The 20,035-nt window shown below is 42.4% G+C and overlaps 1 protein-coding gene across 5 annotated transcripts; it reads right to left on the reverse strand.

Annotated features, from left to right (window-relative positions):
• Positions 1 to 574: 574 nt before the first annotated feature.
• On the reverse strand, positions 575 to 20,035 carry rgs8 (regulator of G protein signaling 8). 5 transcript variants are annotated; one of them, XM_035177537.2, is made up of 5 exons: positions 19,777 to 20,035; positions 7,755 to 7,865; positions 7,089 to 7,150; positions 3,475 to 3,641; positions 575 to 2,342 (listed from the first exon to the last, which is right to left on the reverse strand). In XM_035177537.2, the coding sequence occupies exons 2-5, from the start codon at positions 7,853 to 7,855 to the stop codon at positions 2,142 to 2,144; spliced, it is 531 nt and encodes a 176-aa protein (XP_035033428.1). In that variant the 5' UTR covers positions 7,856 to 7,865; positions 19,777 to 20,035; the 3' UTR covers positions 575 to 2,141. The 5 variants fall into 5 exon arrangements, with proteins under 5 accessions (XP_035033428.1, XP_035033429.1, XP_035033426.1 ...); XM_035177538.2 differs by lacking the exon at positions 19,777 to 20,035 and adding an exon at positions 19,628 to 19,749; XM_035177535.2 differs by lacking the exon at positions 19,777 to 20,035 and adding an exon at positions 19,268 to 19,541.

Genomic DNA, 20,035 nt, shown 5'->3' on the forward strand with positions numbered 1-20,035 from the left:
CTGGCCTGATGCTACCAGATGTGACGTTTGAGAAAGCCGTTTGCTTTCAAGTGATTAAATGATTCCATCGTTCACCTTCCATCATCATTTTTATTTCTGTTCTATCCCCTCGCCTGCGATTTAAAATGATGGTTTGACATAACAGCGATGAATCACCACAGATCGAGCACCAGCCTCTCGTCTATTCGGAAGGAGGTTTTTTTGTGTGTGTGTGTGTGTGTGTGTGGTTTTATTGCTGTGTTATAAAAGGAGAAATGGAATCAAGGTTAATCCGTCTGTCTGATCGGTGGACGAATGCATTTCCACGGCTCTAATGCGCTTTCGGTATTATGAGAGCAGAGTCAGGCAAAATGTAGATGCAGTTCCAGTTTAATCGCAAAATATATAGAGAGGGGGGGGGGAGGTTACATTCATGTGGAACACAGTAACACGCCATATTAGGGTGATATGTCGCTCGGCCGGTCGTATTTCAAACAGACTTGGCCTTCACAGTACACATGCACTAAAGAAAACATTTACCTCCCCAGGAAATCTTTTCAGTTAGCTTTATTAGAAAGGAGTGCAAATACTGTGGGGGAGCACACGTGTCATGTCACTGACGTATTGTAGATATAAGGTTGTTTTGTTTTTTTTTGCAGTCATTTTCACATCATACTGTACAAGTCGAAGAATATCTAAGTCACTTTTCTGTGAAGTGCATCATGCTGGAAATATTTTTGAGGAAAAATTGCCACAACACAGTTTGTAACTCGGGACAGATTCTACGGGTGGGGGTCGACCGTCTGTGCTTTCAATTCACTGCAAACCGACAATCAGAAGCCGGTGTAATTACTCAATTTAATGTGCATTTAAAGAAATGAATGTAGTTTAAAAAGATGCTTGAATAAAATGTGTTTTTGGTCCGATAGGATGCAGATACAAGTTCAACACGTACGATCACACGTTCTCCTTTCCCCCCGAATCGAGTGAACTGAAAGCAAAGACGTCGAACCCGACCCTGCCAATACTCCACATTATATATATATCACATAGAATACCTGCAAGAGATTACAGTACACAGGATTATATAGTCTAGCTATAATCAATACCTAAGTGCAATCTAGTTTGGCACAGTTTCCGATATGAAGTGTTTCGGTCACTTCGTTGTTCGGTGTAAACACAAACTACCACGACAGGAGCAGTCGACGGTGTCTAATTCACAAAGAGCCGAGAGGAGCCGCTGCTGAGCAACAACGAGAAGCATCTCAATGTACGATTTTTTTAAATAATGAATATAAATAATTATACTTCAATGGAAGTGAGCTGGTTCTATGTAAATGAAAAAATACACACTGGATAAGATAAAGATATAAATTTACAAATCAAAAATGCGGGATGATGTTGAAGATGAGGAGAAAAAATGATCGACATGTTCTTAAATCAACAATTTTTCTTCAGTCCGATCAAACTAAATTATTAATATTTGTAATAAATGCCAATTAAAAGCTTTTATTTATCAAACAAAAACACGCATTTGTCTTTTGAGGGCAAAGCCGAGCTCTGCCATGTAAATTAGTAAATCTTGAATAGACCCGGTGTCGTTGTTGTTTCACAACGTCAATACTTCATTGTAAACTTTTTGAATATGTAATTATTACAAATTATATTAAAAACAATTAAAAAAACTAAATAAAGAGCTTTCAACCATCTATTATTTCAACATAACTTATTGGAATCTACTTCCTCATCCATCCTTTTTTCGATCTGTGCTTCAAGTACAAAAATTTCAATCGCACAAAAACATCTTCTTCTCGTATTTTGGTACCGAGACTTTCTAATTTTATCATTTCCTTTTATGACCTTTACGAAAATAAAAGCACACAACATTAAAATCACACATTGTAATAAATATCGTTATTGTGTCATTTTCATTAAGACAGCGATAAATAGAGGTAAACAACGAGCTTCTCCTCGTCCGCTCCTCGTCCCTCGACCGCTCACTTCACCCGGACACATCTTATCTAGAGGGATTTCATGCACGGAGCTGGTGTGGACACAGGAAACGGTCGAGCACGTCGCCCCCTCCCTTCGCAGATTCACAGTATTGACAGATGACGTCAAAAGGGTTAATGAGTGATTTACAGTATAGGTCCAGTTTTTTTTTATGTCCAGCGGTGGTCGTCCGTGGGATTCAAACCGACCGCCGCTGGCCTTGTGCGTGGGCCCTGTTCACCATCTCCTGGTACATCTTGGACCTGAGGAACCGCGGGTAGGAGTCCTTCTCCATGAGGCCGTGGACTTTGGCCTGGACTTCGTTGAGGCTGCTCGGGGTCGGGTCCTCCAGGCTCTGCTTGGTCTTCTCCCTGGTGCGATAGTCAATGTTTACCTGGCAGGAAGCAGAGAGAGGACAACAGCGGCCGCTCACGTGAACTCGCACCACGATAGTGACACATAACAACGGTGCATGTGATAGTGACGCCTGTATTTGCTTTACTCGTTCTCGAGAAAACCCTGAGTTCGTTTTTTAGACAAGATGAAAAGAAGCAAGTGGAAATTTAATTAATTAATTAATTAATACAGATTGTCAGACAAAATAATGTCCCCATTGGTTGTTTGTTTAAATACATGTTTCTGATAAGGACCCGTACTGCTCATATGAATGAAAGGTGGTGTAGAGGTACTGTGATGTTTTAGCACCACACTACATCACAGAAGATAAAAATATATATGATTTGGACATTTCAAAGTTTTCTTTTAACCTCTAACAAGTTCTCTTTCTTTTACTCATGGCTTTGTACCTGGGATCTTTTGTATTTGCTTGGTCAAGCTATGAAACCATGAGAAATTAGGGCAAAAATAGAAAATAGAGAAAACTAGACAAACCAATTCTTTAAATTTCCACTACATTATCATTATTGTTATGGATTCTGATTTCATTGTTGGACAAACTTAAAACTAAATATTTCATCTAATTCTCAGTATAATTTTTACAGCTCCCTTACTTCTCTTCCTTAGCCAAGGAACTTATGTTTTCATTGGCGTTTCTTTGTTTCTTTATCTCTTAGTTTGCAGCTTTACACAAATCTACTGAATGGATTATGATGGTAATTGGAGGAATCATGTGTTACGGACCAAAGAAGCACTTATCAAACATTACACATTGTGAGATGAGGAGGTCGAGGATGTTTTTCGACATTTTCCACGATGTCTAATGGATCCAGATGAAAAAGACCATGGACACTCACGGGACTGATATCTGAGATGGTGAATGGACAAGATCAACTTCCTGTGATTGGTCTGAACAAACGAGCCAAACTATTTGTTCCAGACTGAGACCGTCTCCTCTGATTAGACCTTATTGTGGTTTCTGTCATTATCAGTGTAATTATACCAAGAAATCACAGTAGTTTAATAATTTTTGAATATGCACAAACTGATATCTAATTATTTATTCCCAGCATCACTAAACCAATGTCTCCTCCGACGCACACCCACCTCTCTTGGCGCCTGGACATCGATGAACTCCGTGAAGATCTTGTTTGCTCTGGACACCATCTTCGTGGAGCTCTTGATCTTCTTGTACTCCTCGCAGGCCATCCAGAACTCGATGTTCTCGTCGCTGAACTCTGTCTTGAGAAACGTCCGGAAGGCAGCGAGGCCATCTGGAGAGAACAAACGTGAATCAGACTGGAAGGAAGGAGGAAGCGAGGAAAAGAAAATAACACAACACAAGAACAACATGATTGATATTCCGGCGTAACACTTATTTCCAGGCAGGGAGCTCCTTCTTCTACGGATGTATTTTTCATTTCGGGCTCAATCACGTGATAAGTGATAATACCCTTCATACTATGATGATATTTTCCAGTGCGTACACACTGTTGTTCCCATGGAGCGGGAAGAGGGCTCTTATGTTCAGCAGACAAACATCTGAACAACATACTCCCACAGAGATACTGTTTTTCTGTCTTTATCAGTCAAGACGAGTGATCGATTAGCGTGCTCCCCGCTGATGATAACACAAAGGAAGGGCATGTTGTTCTACGGGCCCGTGTCACGTTGACATGTTATTTCCAGCGTTCCCATTTCTGCTGTTTACCTAATTAAGCCGAGCCGAGCAGAGGGGATGGTCCATCTGTGCATATTCAACACGGTTACTCACACGGCAAAACACATTCTCATGAGCGTACGAGCACAAACATGCAGGTTGCAAAGCACACACACACACACACACACACACACTAGGCCGATGTTTTGATGAAGTCACAGTGACCAGGAAATCTCAAGGTTTGATTTCATTCCTCTTGTTTACTTGAGCTTTCTACATAAAGTATAATTTACTGCTTGTCAACACACAACACAAACTTCTCTTCCAACGCTGTCTCCTGAAGTAATTATGATCTGCATGCACAAAGAATTACAAGTTATAAAATATGATGCTGTTGAAGATTTTAATAACTAAACATCTGTTAAATCACTTCCTTAGAATAAGGTCACACGGTGCAGACTGAGGTTATTGGAGTATTTATATATTTACAGTAACAAACTGGGTGTCAATGTAAAAACACTGTATTAAGTTGCTGCAGCTTCACATTAAAAAGCATTTTACTGGTGAAATAATAATTTCCTACCCACCATTATTTCTGATCTTGCAGAGCAACATCCTGTAGTGACAAGAACATTATTAATCTATTTAATGTTGAGCTGAACTCTCGAAAAAAGATCATGGTCTGGTTTAATTAATGCTTTACTTACATTTTAAACCAAATCCATAGATAGTTTATTATTTGATGCTCTATGTCTCATTTTTATGTGTTTTTAAACATCTCTTCAGTCCCCAGACATCCAAAAATCATCGTGTTTCCAAGTATGTATTTTTACATTTTAAGTGTTTATTGTTTACATTTAGTGTTTCTCACCATTGAGTTTGTTCGACAGGTGCCTTTCCCTCATTTTACATTTGCAATGTGCATTTTGACAATAATATAAAAAATATAAGATTGTTCTTCACTGCCTCAGTTGGTGCAAACTGCCTCAGATCAGTGGAACAGATTGAAACGTCTTCATGCTTGTGCCACGAACAATGAAGAAATAGGGACCTTCTCTCATAAGACTCTTACAGCACCAGGGTTCTTTGAAGGGATTAATAAAGAAGACACAGATGCAGACTTCGTTTTATCTTGTCGCTCGGTGAAAACGGGGTCAGACCTAATGGTGCTAATCGACAGCAGGGGACGGCAGAGGGAGGCAGAAAGGGGCATAAATAAGGCTGTGAAGAATCTAATGTAGGTTACAGGTAAATTAAAAGGAAATTAGCAGGAGCTCCGAGCCGCTGGAGAACTCGGTGACCTGACAGGAGACCGTCCGCCGATGCAAATGCATCCAGGCAATTAGCAGCAGCTCGGAGTGATGAAGACTCACTGCAGCTTCACGAGTTAGAAGAGTATTAGGGCCAAAATAAACAGAAACGAGGAGGAAGATTGTTTTTCTCCTCTTGCATTCCGAGAATTAAGTAGAAATGTCGAGAACAACTAAATCAGATGACTTCTTATTCGCACTTTGATAAAAAACGAGAGCACATCACTGCCGCTCGTCTACTTCACATGATGTCCTGGTACAAACGAGACGCGTGGCACAGGTCGGGCCCCCGAGGAAACACACATTCAGCTTCACACACCGGAGGACGACACTCGACCGCACTCAGGTCGACGGGTGATACACCAGATCTCTTATTGAATCAAATTAAGGCCAATGTGGATTCAATATCAAGAGAACATTCAGTACTGTGTTCCTTTGCTTTGCCATTACTTATGTAATGTGTGTGTGTGTGTAGTGTGTGTGTGTGTGTGTGTGTGTGTTCATGTTGTAAGTCACCCCGTTAAGGCCTTGGTCAATTGAAACAGGAAACGCAGGTGCATCACGCTCCCTCCGCCTCGGGAAGGTTTCTGTTCTCGGGTTCTGTAACAAAACTGCATTTTCCTCCCAAAGAGCAACATTAGCTTCATTTCCTTCTAATGTGTGAAACCATTATGTCGCGTCTCTACCCCCCGACACCGGGACAAAAGAGATAATGTTGCACGTAAGTGCAGGATGTGTACGGGTGACGTCGAGGTCGGATATGATGGAGGAGCTTTTGCAATTTGCTGGAAATCTTCAAAGAGACGAGAAAAGATATGTGGTGGTTTCAGACAATTAGGCAACGAGCACTTAGGTTGGATAACATCCTGTTGTTGAACTTAAAGATTACCTGGTTGGTTTGTAGGTTTGCAGCAGGATTACACAAAAAACAGATTTTCATGAAACTTGGTGCACGGGTGAGACTTGGGTCATAAAAAAAAACGTTAAATTTGGGTGCTGATCTAGAAAAAGGGGTCGATCACCGTCCTCCACTGTGGTGGTCCGCTTCTGTTTGCCAGATCTGGGCCACGTGTCGGACATAGCAATACCTGTTTATGTCATATTCACCTTTCACCATACGGGCTACTTTAGGTCCTCATCCAGGTTACACCCTGCAAAGAGGGAAGCATGTTTGCCCACATTTGCTATTTTAGGAGGCCGGCTTCAGGCTCACATCCATTTTGTGCCGCATCACCGCCTGCAGTGGCCCACATCTGTTTGCTGTCTTTGGGACTTGGCAGAGGTGTGTGTGTGCTGCGCTGAGTGCTATTCTAGTTGGTTCTAAATTTACCTTTGGTTCCTCTGAGTCAGAAAGTGTTTTTTTATGTGTTACTGTCACGTTCTCTGCAGCTCCTGTCACTCCTCGTGCACTGAGAGTAAATTTCCATCGGCTATAGTCTAATGACGAATCAGCCTCGGGCCAGTTTCTTTAAAACTGGCCCGAGGCTAGTTTCTTTAAAACATTGTGACACTGATACTTTGAATTTGAGGCAACGTCACATTCTGCATCTTGTTAGCTGCTTAAAAAATGATTGCCTGACCTGTTTGTGCAGATGTGTGTGTGTGTAAGTGAGTCTCTGCCAGTGTGTGCTGGGTCCGAGGGGAAGGTCACAGACAAGTATGTGACTCATTACGGGGATAAGGAGACTGGACGGTGCCTCTGTGAGACTTCTGCAGGAGGCGCTGTTGAAAAACACAAGTAGTCCACTTACATTTGTGAGAGAGGAGGTGATCAAACGACTCCGACCATCGAACGACCTCGTCCGTCGACAGCCTGATGGACAGAGAGTCAGAGGGAGACTGAGTGAGACTCGAACCAGCCGCTGGGCTGTCATGCATTTATTAACACAGGATGCCACCGTCTGTATTATTAAAGGGCGGATGAGGTTAATGTATGATTTATTTTCTGCTCACAGCGGGTTTGGCTCTGCAAGCCTGTGAAGTAATTGTGATATCCAGAGGGAAGGAGAGGAACAGAAGAACAACGGCTGATCTTTGTTCACATGTTAACGTTCTTCACGAGAAGCTGAAAACATGGAGGGAGGACACACACCGTGTTGGAGAGTAAAGGGAAACACACACATGCACCCCTGTGCTTTGGTAGATGGAATAGTGTGAATCCCACTGGTGTAACTAATAAAGTCAGTGACACGATTATACGTCAGAACAACTATCGCTGAATTACTTTGCATAGAAATCATATCAAGTAACTATCAAGTCGTAGCAAGCGTACAAACAATTGATTGATTTATCTTTCTGTGCATAAAAAACACTTTAATCCTCGGAAGTGGGAAGTCAAATGGAATCTTTCATGTCTAAATGTGTCAGTTTGCTCGTTGTAGTGCGACAGAAGGAGACACACACAGTGTGTTACTTACTTCAGACACCTGGCAGTAGTTTCGTGGGCGGGAGGAAGGAACTCGGAGAAGTCGCTGTAGGAGTCCGACTTGTTGGACAGGCAGCCGAGTCTGGTCTTCATGGTGCAGATCCTGCAACAACAAAAAACAACACACATTTCTCAATATTTTCATCGACAAACATCTGCACATGCATTCAATGTGTGCGGTGCATGCACGGTATGATTGGTTGTGTAGGTGCATGTATGTGTTGGTCACTTTAAGCATGGTTGTGCCCGTCAGGCTGCAGAATTAAACACAAAGGACCAGTTGGAAGAAGACGTGGAAAGAGCTTCACACTGCTGCACGAATCACGGCCGACTTTAAAAAAGCAATAGAACTGTAAACTCAGCAGCGTGAACACTGCCGTCATATTGTATCTGTTGCTAAGGTGGTTAATCATATGTTTTGGCTTCACGTAGTCGGGCCGCCCCCTTTTCATGTTTGGACTATGCATACGTTTTTTAAATGTTGTTGGAAGAACTACTGAATACACTGATCGTGAAGAAAAAAAAAAAACCCCTCTGCAGAGAGATAAGGCCGACGGGCTGCACGGGCCCGAGCTGGACGGAGACAACAGGTGTGACTCCATATGCAAAACGCTGATTCACCTTCTGCTCTGCCTCATTCAGGAGGCGGCTTCAAACAGCCCTAATACCCGATCCCACATCCTGATGGGGTTTCTCGTCTGAGTGTCGTCTGCAGAGTTTGGACGAAAAACTACGAGATTTTCTCGAGACCGCAGCTCGGAGTTCTGCGAAAGATGAAAACTGGAGTAAACACCATCTCCTTCGGTTTCACTCACAACAATCTGAGTTGTTGTCGTCTCACAATTTGTGGCACAACTCTGAGAAAAACTGCAATTTAATCTTACAGAAGTAGAGAATATACACAAAATATATAATATACAAAAATATGCATAGGCTAGTTGGGTTTGTCTATTTGTTGGTTGCATAGAAAGATGAACGATGCTTCTCCGCTTCCTCCCACTTTCCAGAAATGAAGCCAAAATATCACGGATACAAATTCTGCCATTTTGGCTCATTTCCTGTCAACTAACATGGAGGAGGCTTCCTATGTTCATGACCTATACTGCAAACAGCCTGCAGGGGGCCATCGAGATGCTTGCGGGGAGCCGTCATCTCATTCATGTTTATATACAGCCAGTGGTTGGTTACGTGTTACGTTTATAGCCTGTGACTTTAACACGCCGCTATAAAATCTTCTTCCGCCCATGTGGAGTTTTCAACCGACTGAAATGAACCATGTCCTGGTGTCTCATCCCAGTCTGTCCCGTCTCATCTGTGCCCGGCTGCTGTCATGGGCTGTTTGTCAGCGCTCTGCCTCTGGGACACATGAGTCACTCCAGATGGGCCACGGTCGTAAAGACGGAGCAGTAAAGGACAGAGAGTCTGGTGAAAGTATAGGGTTTATTTTACAGGAGATAAAAATACTGGAAACCATCTTAATGCAGTCAGGTTAGAGATGTTCACTCTGTAAATAGAAAGGGCCGCAGCAGATGAACAGTGAAGGGTGTATAACAAGTGAGTGAATGTATTCTGCTTCTTATTATTCTCTCTTTTATTATTAATAATGCTAAATATAGGTTTCTTATCATTTTTACAAGAGACCACAAAGAACCCCAGTGATTTGACATTATCTTTGTGTGTGAATATATTTTAAAACAATACAATGTTTGCTCCTCTAAAATTACAAATATGAATTGTTAAATTATAAGATAAATATATGTGTATTTGGGATATTTGGGCAATCTGAGAAGTATAAGTACTTGCTTTCTAGTTGGCAGTTAAATGAGATCATCAGTTGCCAAAAAAACTTTGGAAATGGAACAACCAGCTCCGTTCAAACATAACAAGATCTGTCTAATAGCACATCTACTAACTACATAACTACAAGTGTCTGCTAGAAAACATGGTCTGCAGTAAAGAGTTTAGTTATTTCATAACCTCTCATATAAGTTTTAGAGTTTTGACTTCATAAAGTTTTTTTAAAAGTACCTTAAATAAAGTTATTATGTGTTTTTAATTTAAATTATTGTAATATGAGGTTTTTAGTTGTGCTAAATGTCCATAAAGTTTCCTGGATTTGTGCGACAGACGTGCGATGTTAGAGTAAAAGTAGTACAACGTGTATGTGTTCCTGTTAGTACTCCTCTCTGTTGTATCAGCCGAGATGGAGCGGTGGATTGTTTTGATGCTCACACCGTGAATTGGGAACATTGCATTTAATGTAGAGTTCATTAGCCGAGCGAAAAAGACATTTGCTCTCTAAATTTCCACTTTGTGTCCTCAGCCTCCCTCTGACAGGTTGTTTTGACATATTAAATATGTGTGTGTGTGTGTGTGACAGAGAGAGAGAGAGAGAGGAAACATATGCATTTGACTTTAAGTAACATTCGATGGCAGCTCTGCTCTGCCCTCAAGTGTAAATATCAAAAAGGTGAATAAATGATCTTTTCGCCACATTCTGCAGCGAGGAGCGTTTGCATTGGTTCCAGTGGACGAGTCTCCGAGTCGCTGAGTCTCTGAGTCTTTGCAGGTTGCTTCGGATGCAGCTATGACTCCGTCTGCCCCAGAAACACTCGTGTTACGTAGCAGATGTTATGTGACTGAAAGTGAACTGGAACAGTGTGATCTGTGTGAATCACAGTCTCAAGGTGCAGCCCTCTTGTTGATGAGTAGTTATTTTCAGAGAGGATTGAGATTCTCTTACCTGCAGAGATATTTTTAGTTCAGGAGACTGTGCATTGATCTGTTTACTCAAAGTTCAGTGGAGCTCGACTTGCTCCAACCTGGAGAGTAGAGCTCAACGGGTTCCGTAAGTTTAAATCCCAGGATTCTAACAATAGAGATATCTATTATCAGCCATAATATAGAAACCATCCAAGGTGCACAAGCTACGAGAGACTGTGAAATGATGTTATATTAAGAAAAACATGTTTTATTTGCAATGTTGAAAAAGTGCCTGCAGTTCTCAGGTGGAGGAGAATGGAGAGAACGAGGGGGACCGTTCTAAAAGTGGGTGGTGACTGTTCCGCTCTGTAAATTGTCGTTGCAATTGTCGTGAATTAACGATGTTGTTTACGTCCAAGGTCGTAACTGCTAAAGAGCGTTGGTTGCTTACTTACTTACTTGTCCAAATCGCACCAAATTCAGCGCGGCACTTCCTTTGGACCTGAGAAACACACGTTTCAACTGTGAAGCTGATGCGATGAAGGGTTCTGGAGATTTGCTAGATTTATGGAATTATGAGATATAAGACGACAGCACACGGGCCACGTTTGCTATTTATAACGAACCACTGCTAAGAAAGCTCACACCAGGCTGATTGAATGTCTGCTGCTGTTTACTCACACTGAGAATATGTCATTCGCCTCGAGGTGACTAAATGTTTTACATGTATAAATACAAGTAACTTGCTTGTATGTCTTGATTTCAGTTCATCACTGAGACACGGTTTTCATCTCATCTTCCTTCACACATGAACCAAACTTCCCGGGCTGCATAATGAGTGATAGTAAGTAAGTGTTAGATGTTATTTCACACAGATTGCTCATGCATCGTATCCCTGGACTGCAGCAGAGGCTTTACGTTCTCAGTGAGCGTATCTGGATCTGACAGTTTTATTTCCACAATCACAAAACAGACTTCTGTAATTTTCCGAATTTGTCTTTTTGAGCATGCGAACGTCCCCGTGTGAAGTTGATGAAGAGCGACGTGGACGTATCGATACGTCTGTTCGCCGTGTCAATCACCCCCCCCCCCCCTCTTTCATCTCCTCTTCTCCCATCTGTCCCCCTCTGTCCTGACAAATCTCCGTCTCCCCGTCTGCAGCGTGGTGCAAACACGTGCCGCCGCTGCGCTATTTATAAAAATCCCTGACAAATCCGTGTAGTCAGGAGGAAGCAGTGCATGTTCTACTCAGCCATGCAGCAAGGCCGACTCCTGGAGGAAAGAGGCTAAAAACAGCAACAGCACTCTCATGTCTCAGAGACACACAAGTGAGTGCGCCTCGTGAATCTGAAAGTACAGAAAACATCCGACAGAACTCCAGTATCCGCGGTGCCCAGGAGGGCTGGTGGATTAGGAAGTCAAAATGTAGATCATGGAAGAGTGTGTGTGTGTGTGTGTGTGTGTGTGTGTGTGCGTGAACATCTCTTTTGATGTTACCTAACTTGGTGCAATGCAGGTTTGCAGATTTCCCTCCGTGTCCTCATTTCTGGAAGCTGACAGGAGACTCCCTGCAGTTCTGGAGCTACGTGTAGCATTAGCTAGTTGTGAAACGGGTTCTGTGTAACTATGAGCGACTGATGCACACGGAGCAACTTCTAATTATTATTCTGCTGCAGGAATCCAGGTGCCCATGCAGTCGCTGACAGATTGTGTATTAGACTATGTGAAGTTAGACTGTGTGTGTGTGAACGTGCACGGATCGGCAGTGACGTTGGCGTTCAAGGCAAAGAGACAGAGTGTGTGTGTGTGTGTGTGTGTGTGTGTGTGTGTCAGGTCATGTCTGGAGCTAACAGAATAGCCCTTTTCTGTACAGGTCACTTCACTGCTCTGGTTTCTGCTGAGTGCAAAGTAAAAATAGCAACTTGTCGAGTTGGATTCGTGGATATTTGGGGTTGTGTTCAGTTAGAGCACATCGGGGACAGTCGTCAAATATACATCAAACCGGTGAGGGGCCGATAAATTCATTTAAAACATCTGATTATTGACCTACTTATTTACTTAGGAACATATCACATCAATGAACATTAGTATGAAATACAAAAATATGAATATGCAAGACGGCAAATTTACATTTGTTGTCCCGATGCAGGTAAGAAACAAATAATAATAATAAAAACGTGAAACAAATACACAAATAAAAGGACTAAACTAATTAAGACCAATTAAAACTTACATTCCATGAAACTAACATTAACTAAAGGTCCACTTACTAATAATGCTTAAAGAAATTAATCAACATAATGGGAAATTAATAACTATATGTAAAGCATCTTCTAATGAAACGCCAAAGATGATTTCAGCCGAGGGAAACTCTGAACCAGCCACAGATGGAAGTGGAAACATTATCCTCTAACTTTCACTGTTTCGCTCCAAGAGCCACTTTTAGCTGTTTTCAGGCTAATTAAGTTTCACCCTGATGTCGAGTTTTGCACAACAACATTTAATTTTGGCCGAGCCGAGCATGTCCCTCTCCTTTCTCCGGCCAACATGTCAGATCTGGGTCCTGAGTCACGCTGTGGTCTTGCACTGTGTGAGTGTGCATGTGTGTGTTGCTGCGCAGGAAGCCCGACTGCCCACAGAAGAATGTGTCAGGGCATCTGAAGTGTCGCCACCGTGAGCAGCGACAGAGGGAAGAACTGTGGAGGGTTATTTCTGTCCTGGCTCAGGATCCCAGGACGGTTTCCGCTGCACAGTCTGCGATGACCTGCATCAACTTCTGTTTCCAGACATGAGCCTCGGGAAATGTCCAAAGAATCGGGTCTGGAGTTTGCATCCACATATGAAGAACGCTGCAAGAGATCAGCTCTCGAATCTCGTCATCTTTCCAATTTGACATCTTCATAAATGTTTTCTACTTGTGTGGATAATCTTCTTTTCACCCTGAGATATTTGTACAGTTATGTTATTTTCAGTTTTGTGTTTTGGAAACGTCATCAACAAAAAATTTGCTTTCTCACATAAAGCCCATCTGGAAAAATGTCAGGAAAATGCCCAAAGCTCAGTGCAAGTTTGAAAGCAGCTCTTCTTATAGAGTCCTAGTGTTTTTCTAGAAGCTCTGGAACCTTCTCACAGGTCCTATTGTGTTTCTTCTGCCTCCTAACGTGTTTCTTTCTGCAGGGAGCAGGTGGTGGTAATGGTCCATCAGCAGGAGCTTCAGCTGTGGTTGTGTTTTCAAGACAAGAGGTTTAAAAACTCGGAGAAACAGACGGGACACTGCAGCGACTCGCTATCAGAAACCGACGTGATGGGCAAACGGACCTGGACATTTTTTGTTTTTAAATAAAGCCGCTCCGGCAAATTTCAGGACAACGTTGTGAGTTCAGTGCAGCTCCGACAGCAGCTTTAGTTCTGATATATTTAGAAAGACAAAGTGATGAAACAGACTCAGTAACAGAGCATTTGAAAGGGAGCAGTTTAATGTACTGTCCCGGAGCTTGAGGACGCCGGTCACTGCTGTTTACAGTAAACAGTCCTGTTGTGTCGAGGGCAGCTCAGGAAACGCTTCAGGAAAAACACTGAGCGGGAAAAGTAACGGAGGAAATGCTGATGAGAAAAAGACCTGGGGCCAGATGTTTGAACGAAGAGTTATATGAACCATTTCATAAGGTCTAATAAGATATTGTTGGGCTTTCCACACAGAAATGTGTACAATATCAATGGCACATTTAAAAACTTGAGTATGATCAATTACCTTGATGCAAAAATATCAGTTTCTTCATTCACATTGGAGCCATCTTTTAATCAAATGAACTCTTGTTTAGTTTAGATTACGCAAAAGATGATAGACATAGAGCGATAGCATGGGATTATTTCACATTTCTACCTATTGAACAGGGAATAATTGATGGATCTTGATGGAAATAATCTGCCACATTTAGGGGGAATTTCTGATCGTGTGCAATTTGCTGCAGATCCAAATAAAAATGTGAATTCTTACAGATTTAAAAGTGGTTTCATGAGGCGACTGTTGGGTCCTTGGGGACGTTTGCACTCGACTATAAGTGCATTTCACTTTCCATCCTTTTATTTAATTCATTCAAATCCTTTTTTTGTCATTTCAGTTTGAACTTAATTATCTATTTGTGTGTATTAATATTTAATAATGCAGTAATGAGCGAGATGTCGGTGCTGATAACAGGCTCGTGTGTCCATGTGATGAATTCTTGATACAGGTGCTATATATAGCCTGTACCTGTGAGTAACAGTCACATTGCTGCAGAGCGGAGCCGATGTGGCAGCGACTGGAAGACGTCATCTCTCTGCTTCTCTTTTCATCGACCGGTTTAACGCGACGGAGCCGGATGTAGAAACTGAGGTTTAAAAATATGTCTATTTCAGTTGTGAGTCATTGGTTGTGGAATCAAGATTAAAGAGGGATTCAGAGTTATTGTTTGTATTATTATTATTAGTATTATTATTACAGGTCACTTTAAAATGTTTGTGCCATAGTGATCTTTATAAAAACTCTGATTTTAAACTCCACCAAGAAGATTACGTTTTTCTGTCCATTGGTTTTGTTTAATCGTTTGTTTATTTGGTTGCTTGTGAGCAGGATTACAGAAAAACTACGAAACGGATTTCCACAAAATTCTGTGGAAGATGGGACACGGGGACATTACCACTTTCTTTAACACTGCATGATAGAGGGCATATTAAGAGGGCTGAAATAAAAATATAGTTTATAATAATATCAGGTGGATTTAAATGTGGTTTCATATGCTGACTCTTGGGGCGTTGGCTCTACTGTGTTGCCATTCTAGTTTATAGCATTGATTTTTTTCCCTTCAAGTATTTACTAGTTTTGAAATATTCAAAAATAATAATCAACCTTTTAAACTTCAGGATCTATATGAATGATCTTGGCATCTCTGCAGAGTGTGTGAGGATCAGTACAGATGTTCCTGAATCTGAGTAAATGAAGATCATGCAAAACTAACACCATGTCCACCGTCACTTATATAAGTTCCACTATGGAGACGGAATATCTATGTCCCCTGCTATGAATCATGGGACATAACTCGTCCGTCCCTCTGAGGCTTCCCGAAATGACACCTGAGCTCGCTGCTCCCTTCAACAGTCTGATAGGTCAACCTGGGATAAAGCTGCTTTTCAGCACATAACGCCCGGATGTTATTTTCATCTCAGAAAGGGACACTCCTGTGTGTGGTTGGATTAATGTCCCCCCGCTGCAGGCTCCCCCCCGCTTTCTATTTGTTTTCTATCAACGTAATCTGCGTCCAGGTCCCCGGCTCCAGCAGCTTAGACTTTAATCCTCAAAAGAATAGAATTTACGTTATTACTTTACATTGTTTGTCATTATTTATCCTCTTTTCACCCAAAATGATATGTTTCTCTGTTTCCTGCAGGTGCTCATGACCTGTGCTGCAGCCAGCCACTAGGGGGCGATCAGGAATGAGTCATATCGTCCGTCTTTGAATTCATTCTGTAGTATCAGTGAGTCACAAACACTCTCCGTATATGTCGTTCTTCTTGATTTATTTTTAGATTCGGTATAAAAATAGAAAATATAAACCGTGTTCACGCAGCTTTGCCTTCACATCAGACGAACGTCAAGACTTTGCTTGAAGCCGCCGCCGCTCTCGCTCGGCTCGGGGCGCAAAGGGAGATGAAACGAGGCTTCCCCCGCGTTTGTCCGAGTGTTTGACTCACAGCTACTGGATGTCAGATTAAACTCAAGTGCATCTGCCAGTCACTGGCTGCACTGGACTATTAAAAGCACCCGAGTGCCAGGGTCACTCAGCATGATAAGGGCACAGCGCTGCAGAGCGGTGATAAAATAAGAGCTGGTCATGGACTGTGGGCCGCAGCCGAACCTGAGGAGATACGAGGGGACTGGACGGGCTTTTGTTTGGTCCCGATGTGTTTCATGTTTGGGCTCGTGTCAGTCTGAGGACGTTTGGAATTCATAACGACTTTTGGGTTTTTAATTAGCTCTGTCAAATCAGAGCAGCCTGAAAGAGAAACATACCCAGAGCTTTTTGAACCACAGGTAGAAACTACATTGACCTAGTTTACATGGACACCGATGATCTGACTGTTGATCTTGTTCTGAATAAGACACTATTCAGATTTATGAAGTTTGCATGAGTCACTAATAGAATATAACTTTCATGTTCCTTCTTATATGTTACAGAGCATTATGTCGACATTTCATCCACCACGTCCCACATTCCCGTCAGAATAAAAAAATCCCAACCTGAAATTGTTTAATGCTCGAACTTTGACATTATTCAGTGTTTTCTTTGTAATTTTGGAAAAGCTTCATCTTAAACCTGGGTCATGTGTCGTCAGGCATGTGCTATCGGTTGTATGTTGATGTTGCAAAATGCGATTTAAGCCGTTTTCAGACATTAACTTTCTCTGAAGTTTGTCTTTCACATATGTAGGAATGCAGCAGGAGATTCTGCAGTCGGACGTGTTCGCAACACATCAGAGGCGGAACGTAACGTTTAAATTCTGCAGCTCACGTGTTTTTGTTTACAGCACATCAACACCAAAGTCTCATTTGACATTTTCTACGTGTATAGCTCCTCTTTTTCCATGTGAGAATACAGCTGGAGACTCACCAGAGCTTTTAGGAGGAGCCTGGCAGGAGAAACTCTGGAGAAAGTCCGGAGCCTCTGGAGTTCAGTGCATGTCTGAAAGCAATTGAAGATGTTTGCATGTCTGAATAATGAGACCAAGGTCTGAATGCTCCACGTGTCTTAATTAAATTAATGTGTGACCTTATTCAGGTTAAGAAAATGCTATTAACATGTCAGTGTCTCATTTAGACTATTAATTGTTTTAATCTGGATAATATCGGAACATTTCTGTCCATGGTAACGTGTCTAATGATGGAGATGTGTTGAGGTGCAGGAAATCTGGAGGTAATTTCTCATTTCTGTCGTGTTTGTAATCGCTCTGGATATTGTGCAGCGGATTATCAGTCACCCAGTCGCCCTCGTCACCTTGTGTAACAATCCCTGTGATGCAGGTGAACACTTCTGCACTTTTTTAAAATATTTAATCTGTGCCTGTTGGCCGGGATGCCAAAGCGCTTTGTTCCTTTCAGCTTTAGCCGCTCGCTGCTGCAGACAGAGTGAACGTCTCTCATTGCTCATCCTGCCTTTAGCCATTTATGTAATCAGTTTGTTCCAGGGATTTATTTTGCATCGCAGAAAGCGGCTCGACTCCCTGGCCTGTCGAGCATTTCCTCTCGAGCGGGATTTGCATGTGTGTAGTCATGTGCATGAAGCCGGCGCACGCCGACTGCTGCTGCTGAGCGGCAGTGGTGCACTTGCTGGAATCAACCTCATGTGGTGACAACGCGGCTGCGCACTGTGACAATAGAATGAATGAATTATCTCCTGAAATGATTCACAACATAATTAGCCTGCTCTGGGTTTGGCCTCACGCCTCGTTTGTTAACGTTTAAAACACATTTGATCACTTTCCTCCAGTTGTATTTAACCCTGCAGATCATTCTGGCTTTTAATAATCCAGGTGTTTAAATATCCACATACGAGGTTCCTGCCACCAAACCTCAATATAACAGCAGTGAATGTAAATGTTTGTGCAGCTCAAAGAATTGAAAAAATACATTTAAAGTGCATGTACAGTGAAAACTGGCGACGGAAAGATCCCAACTGTTTCTGCAGATTGACAAACTCCCGTCACCTCTTGCATGGAGGTGAAATCTCAAAACCAAGGCCAACCTGGTCTCCTAAGAATTACATCCATATATATATATATATATATACAAGCAAATGCATATTTTTGAAACTTAATCCTGCCTGGATTATTTAATTTTTCATATCTCGTTTGTTTGCTTCTAACGCTAACCCAGTTAACACTTGAGAAATCTGGGGAAGGAGTTTAGCGGAGCACAGGAAACAAAGGTTCCTACAGGTGGGACTGAACCATTGACATTGTTTTCACAAGGTTTGGACCTTTGACCTCTAAATGAACTAGAACAATGAAAACCAGAGAGATGCTCAGAGAGCTCATACGTCCACCGAGGCTAACGCCCAATCTCGCCATGTTAAATCAAGTGAATATCTAGAATATCACTAATTAGAGCTCATACCTCCACCAAGTATCTTCAAATTCAACATGCTGCACCACACTCATATCTGAAAATTCTGTTTTTCACTCATCGGAAAAACATTAAATGCTGTAAAACATCCCATCACACAATATTCTGCACTATAATATAGAAAGCTGTTTATTGACCAACGCGTCATGAAAGTATAGCTTCACAAACAAACATATCGGTGGAAACATGAGCTGGATCTGCTCAGTCACAGTATCCAGATCCATCCCAACATTTAAAGCGTGCTTCCTTGGGCTATGCCCCGCCCCCCCCACAAAACTTACTGGAAATAATTTAGTAATTCTGCTGAAAATCAAACAAACGCCAATAAAAAACATTATCTACTTGGTGGTAAACATAATAAACTGCCCCGCTGCCAACTCAAATGTTCATGTTGGACATTATCTACAACATCTGCTCCTGGTAACTTTGCTTAATTAACATTCTTAGTCTTGAACTTGTTTGCACCAACCAGGAGAAGCACTCATATAACACAATACAATCATATTAAAGACTTTCTGTTCTTCTCCATCACAACAAGTCACACTCACAACGTAAACAGCCCTGATGTGGACCACGGTCTCTCTCCTCCAAATCCTGTCTCAGCAAAAAATAACACTTTCCCGCTCAAAAACAACCGAAACTACCTGCACGGCTTCGGTGAGAAGAAAAAAGTTGTTACCACACTCGGCAGAAGTGTGTGTTGAGGGCAGCTTTGGACGCTCCTCAACCCCGAGGGGAGCAGTTTGTGGCCTTCAAAGAGCCACTCCATCTTCAGAGGCTATGAGCCGAGTGACATTCATCCGACTCTGAGCCCTGAGAGCTCCCAGCGTCCAGGCAGGTGGGAGGTGTGAACAGGAAATGCTACTGACAGCATGCAGGAACACGCAAACGCACAAAGTGTACACAAACATTCATAACAACACCCGGTGCTTCAGCTGGACGACGCTGTTCCATGTGCAGCTTCCTTAGTTTTCAGTCAAATCGCCTCATCATGATGCTCTCACCGATTTAGCCTCTGTCCAAAGCTGCAGATATTAAATCGGAGCCGTCAACCACAGAGAATAACAAAGAGCCCGATCGTCCCTGCAGCGCTTCGTCCACAGCACAATTACATAACATCCTGTCATCCAACAAATGAATATGGATCCTTTACCTTGACTCCGGTGTGTGCGAGTGCTGCTGGACCCTTGATCCCCTTCCTCTCTCTGGGTTTGGCAGAATGCTGGTGTTGTGTTTGTATTAATCTGCCTGTTCAGCTCGGCACTGAAGACGCCTCGTGTTTCTGATGCCAGAGAGTGGGAGCTACACGCGGCATGCTCATTGGTGTGAAAACGTGGTGGTGGTGGTGGTGGAGGGGAGAGAGAGAGAGCAGCCGAGATGCATGGAGGGAGCGGCAGAGGGGTGGAATCAGA

Source organism: Hippoglossus stenolepis, chromosome 14 (assembly GCF_022539355.2).
Source record: "Hippoglossus stenolepis isolate QCI-W04-F060 chromosome 14, HSTE1.2, whole genome shotgun sequence".
In the NCBI taxonomy this organism is placed as follows: domain Eukaryota; kingdom Metazoa; phylum Chordata; class Actinopteri; order Pleuronectiformes; family Pleuronectidae; genus Hippoglossus; species Hippoglossus stenolepis.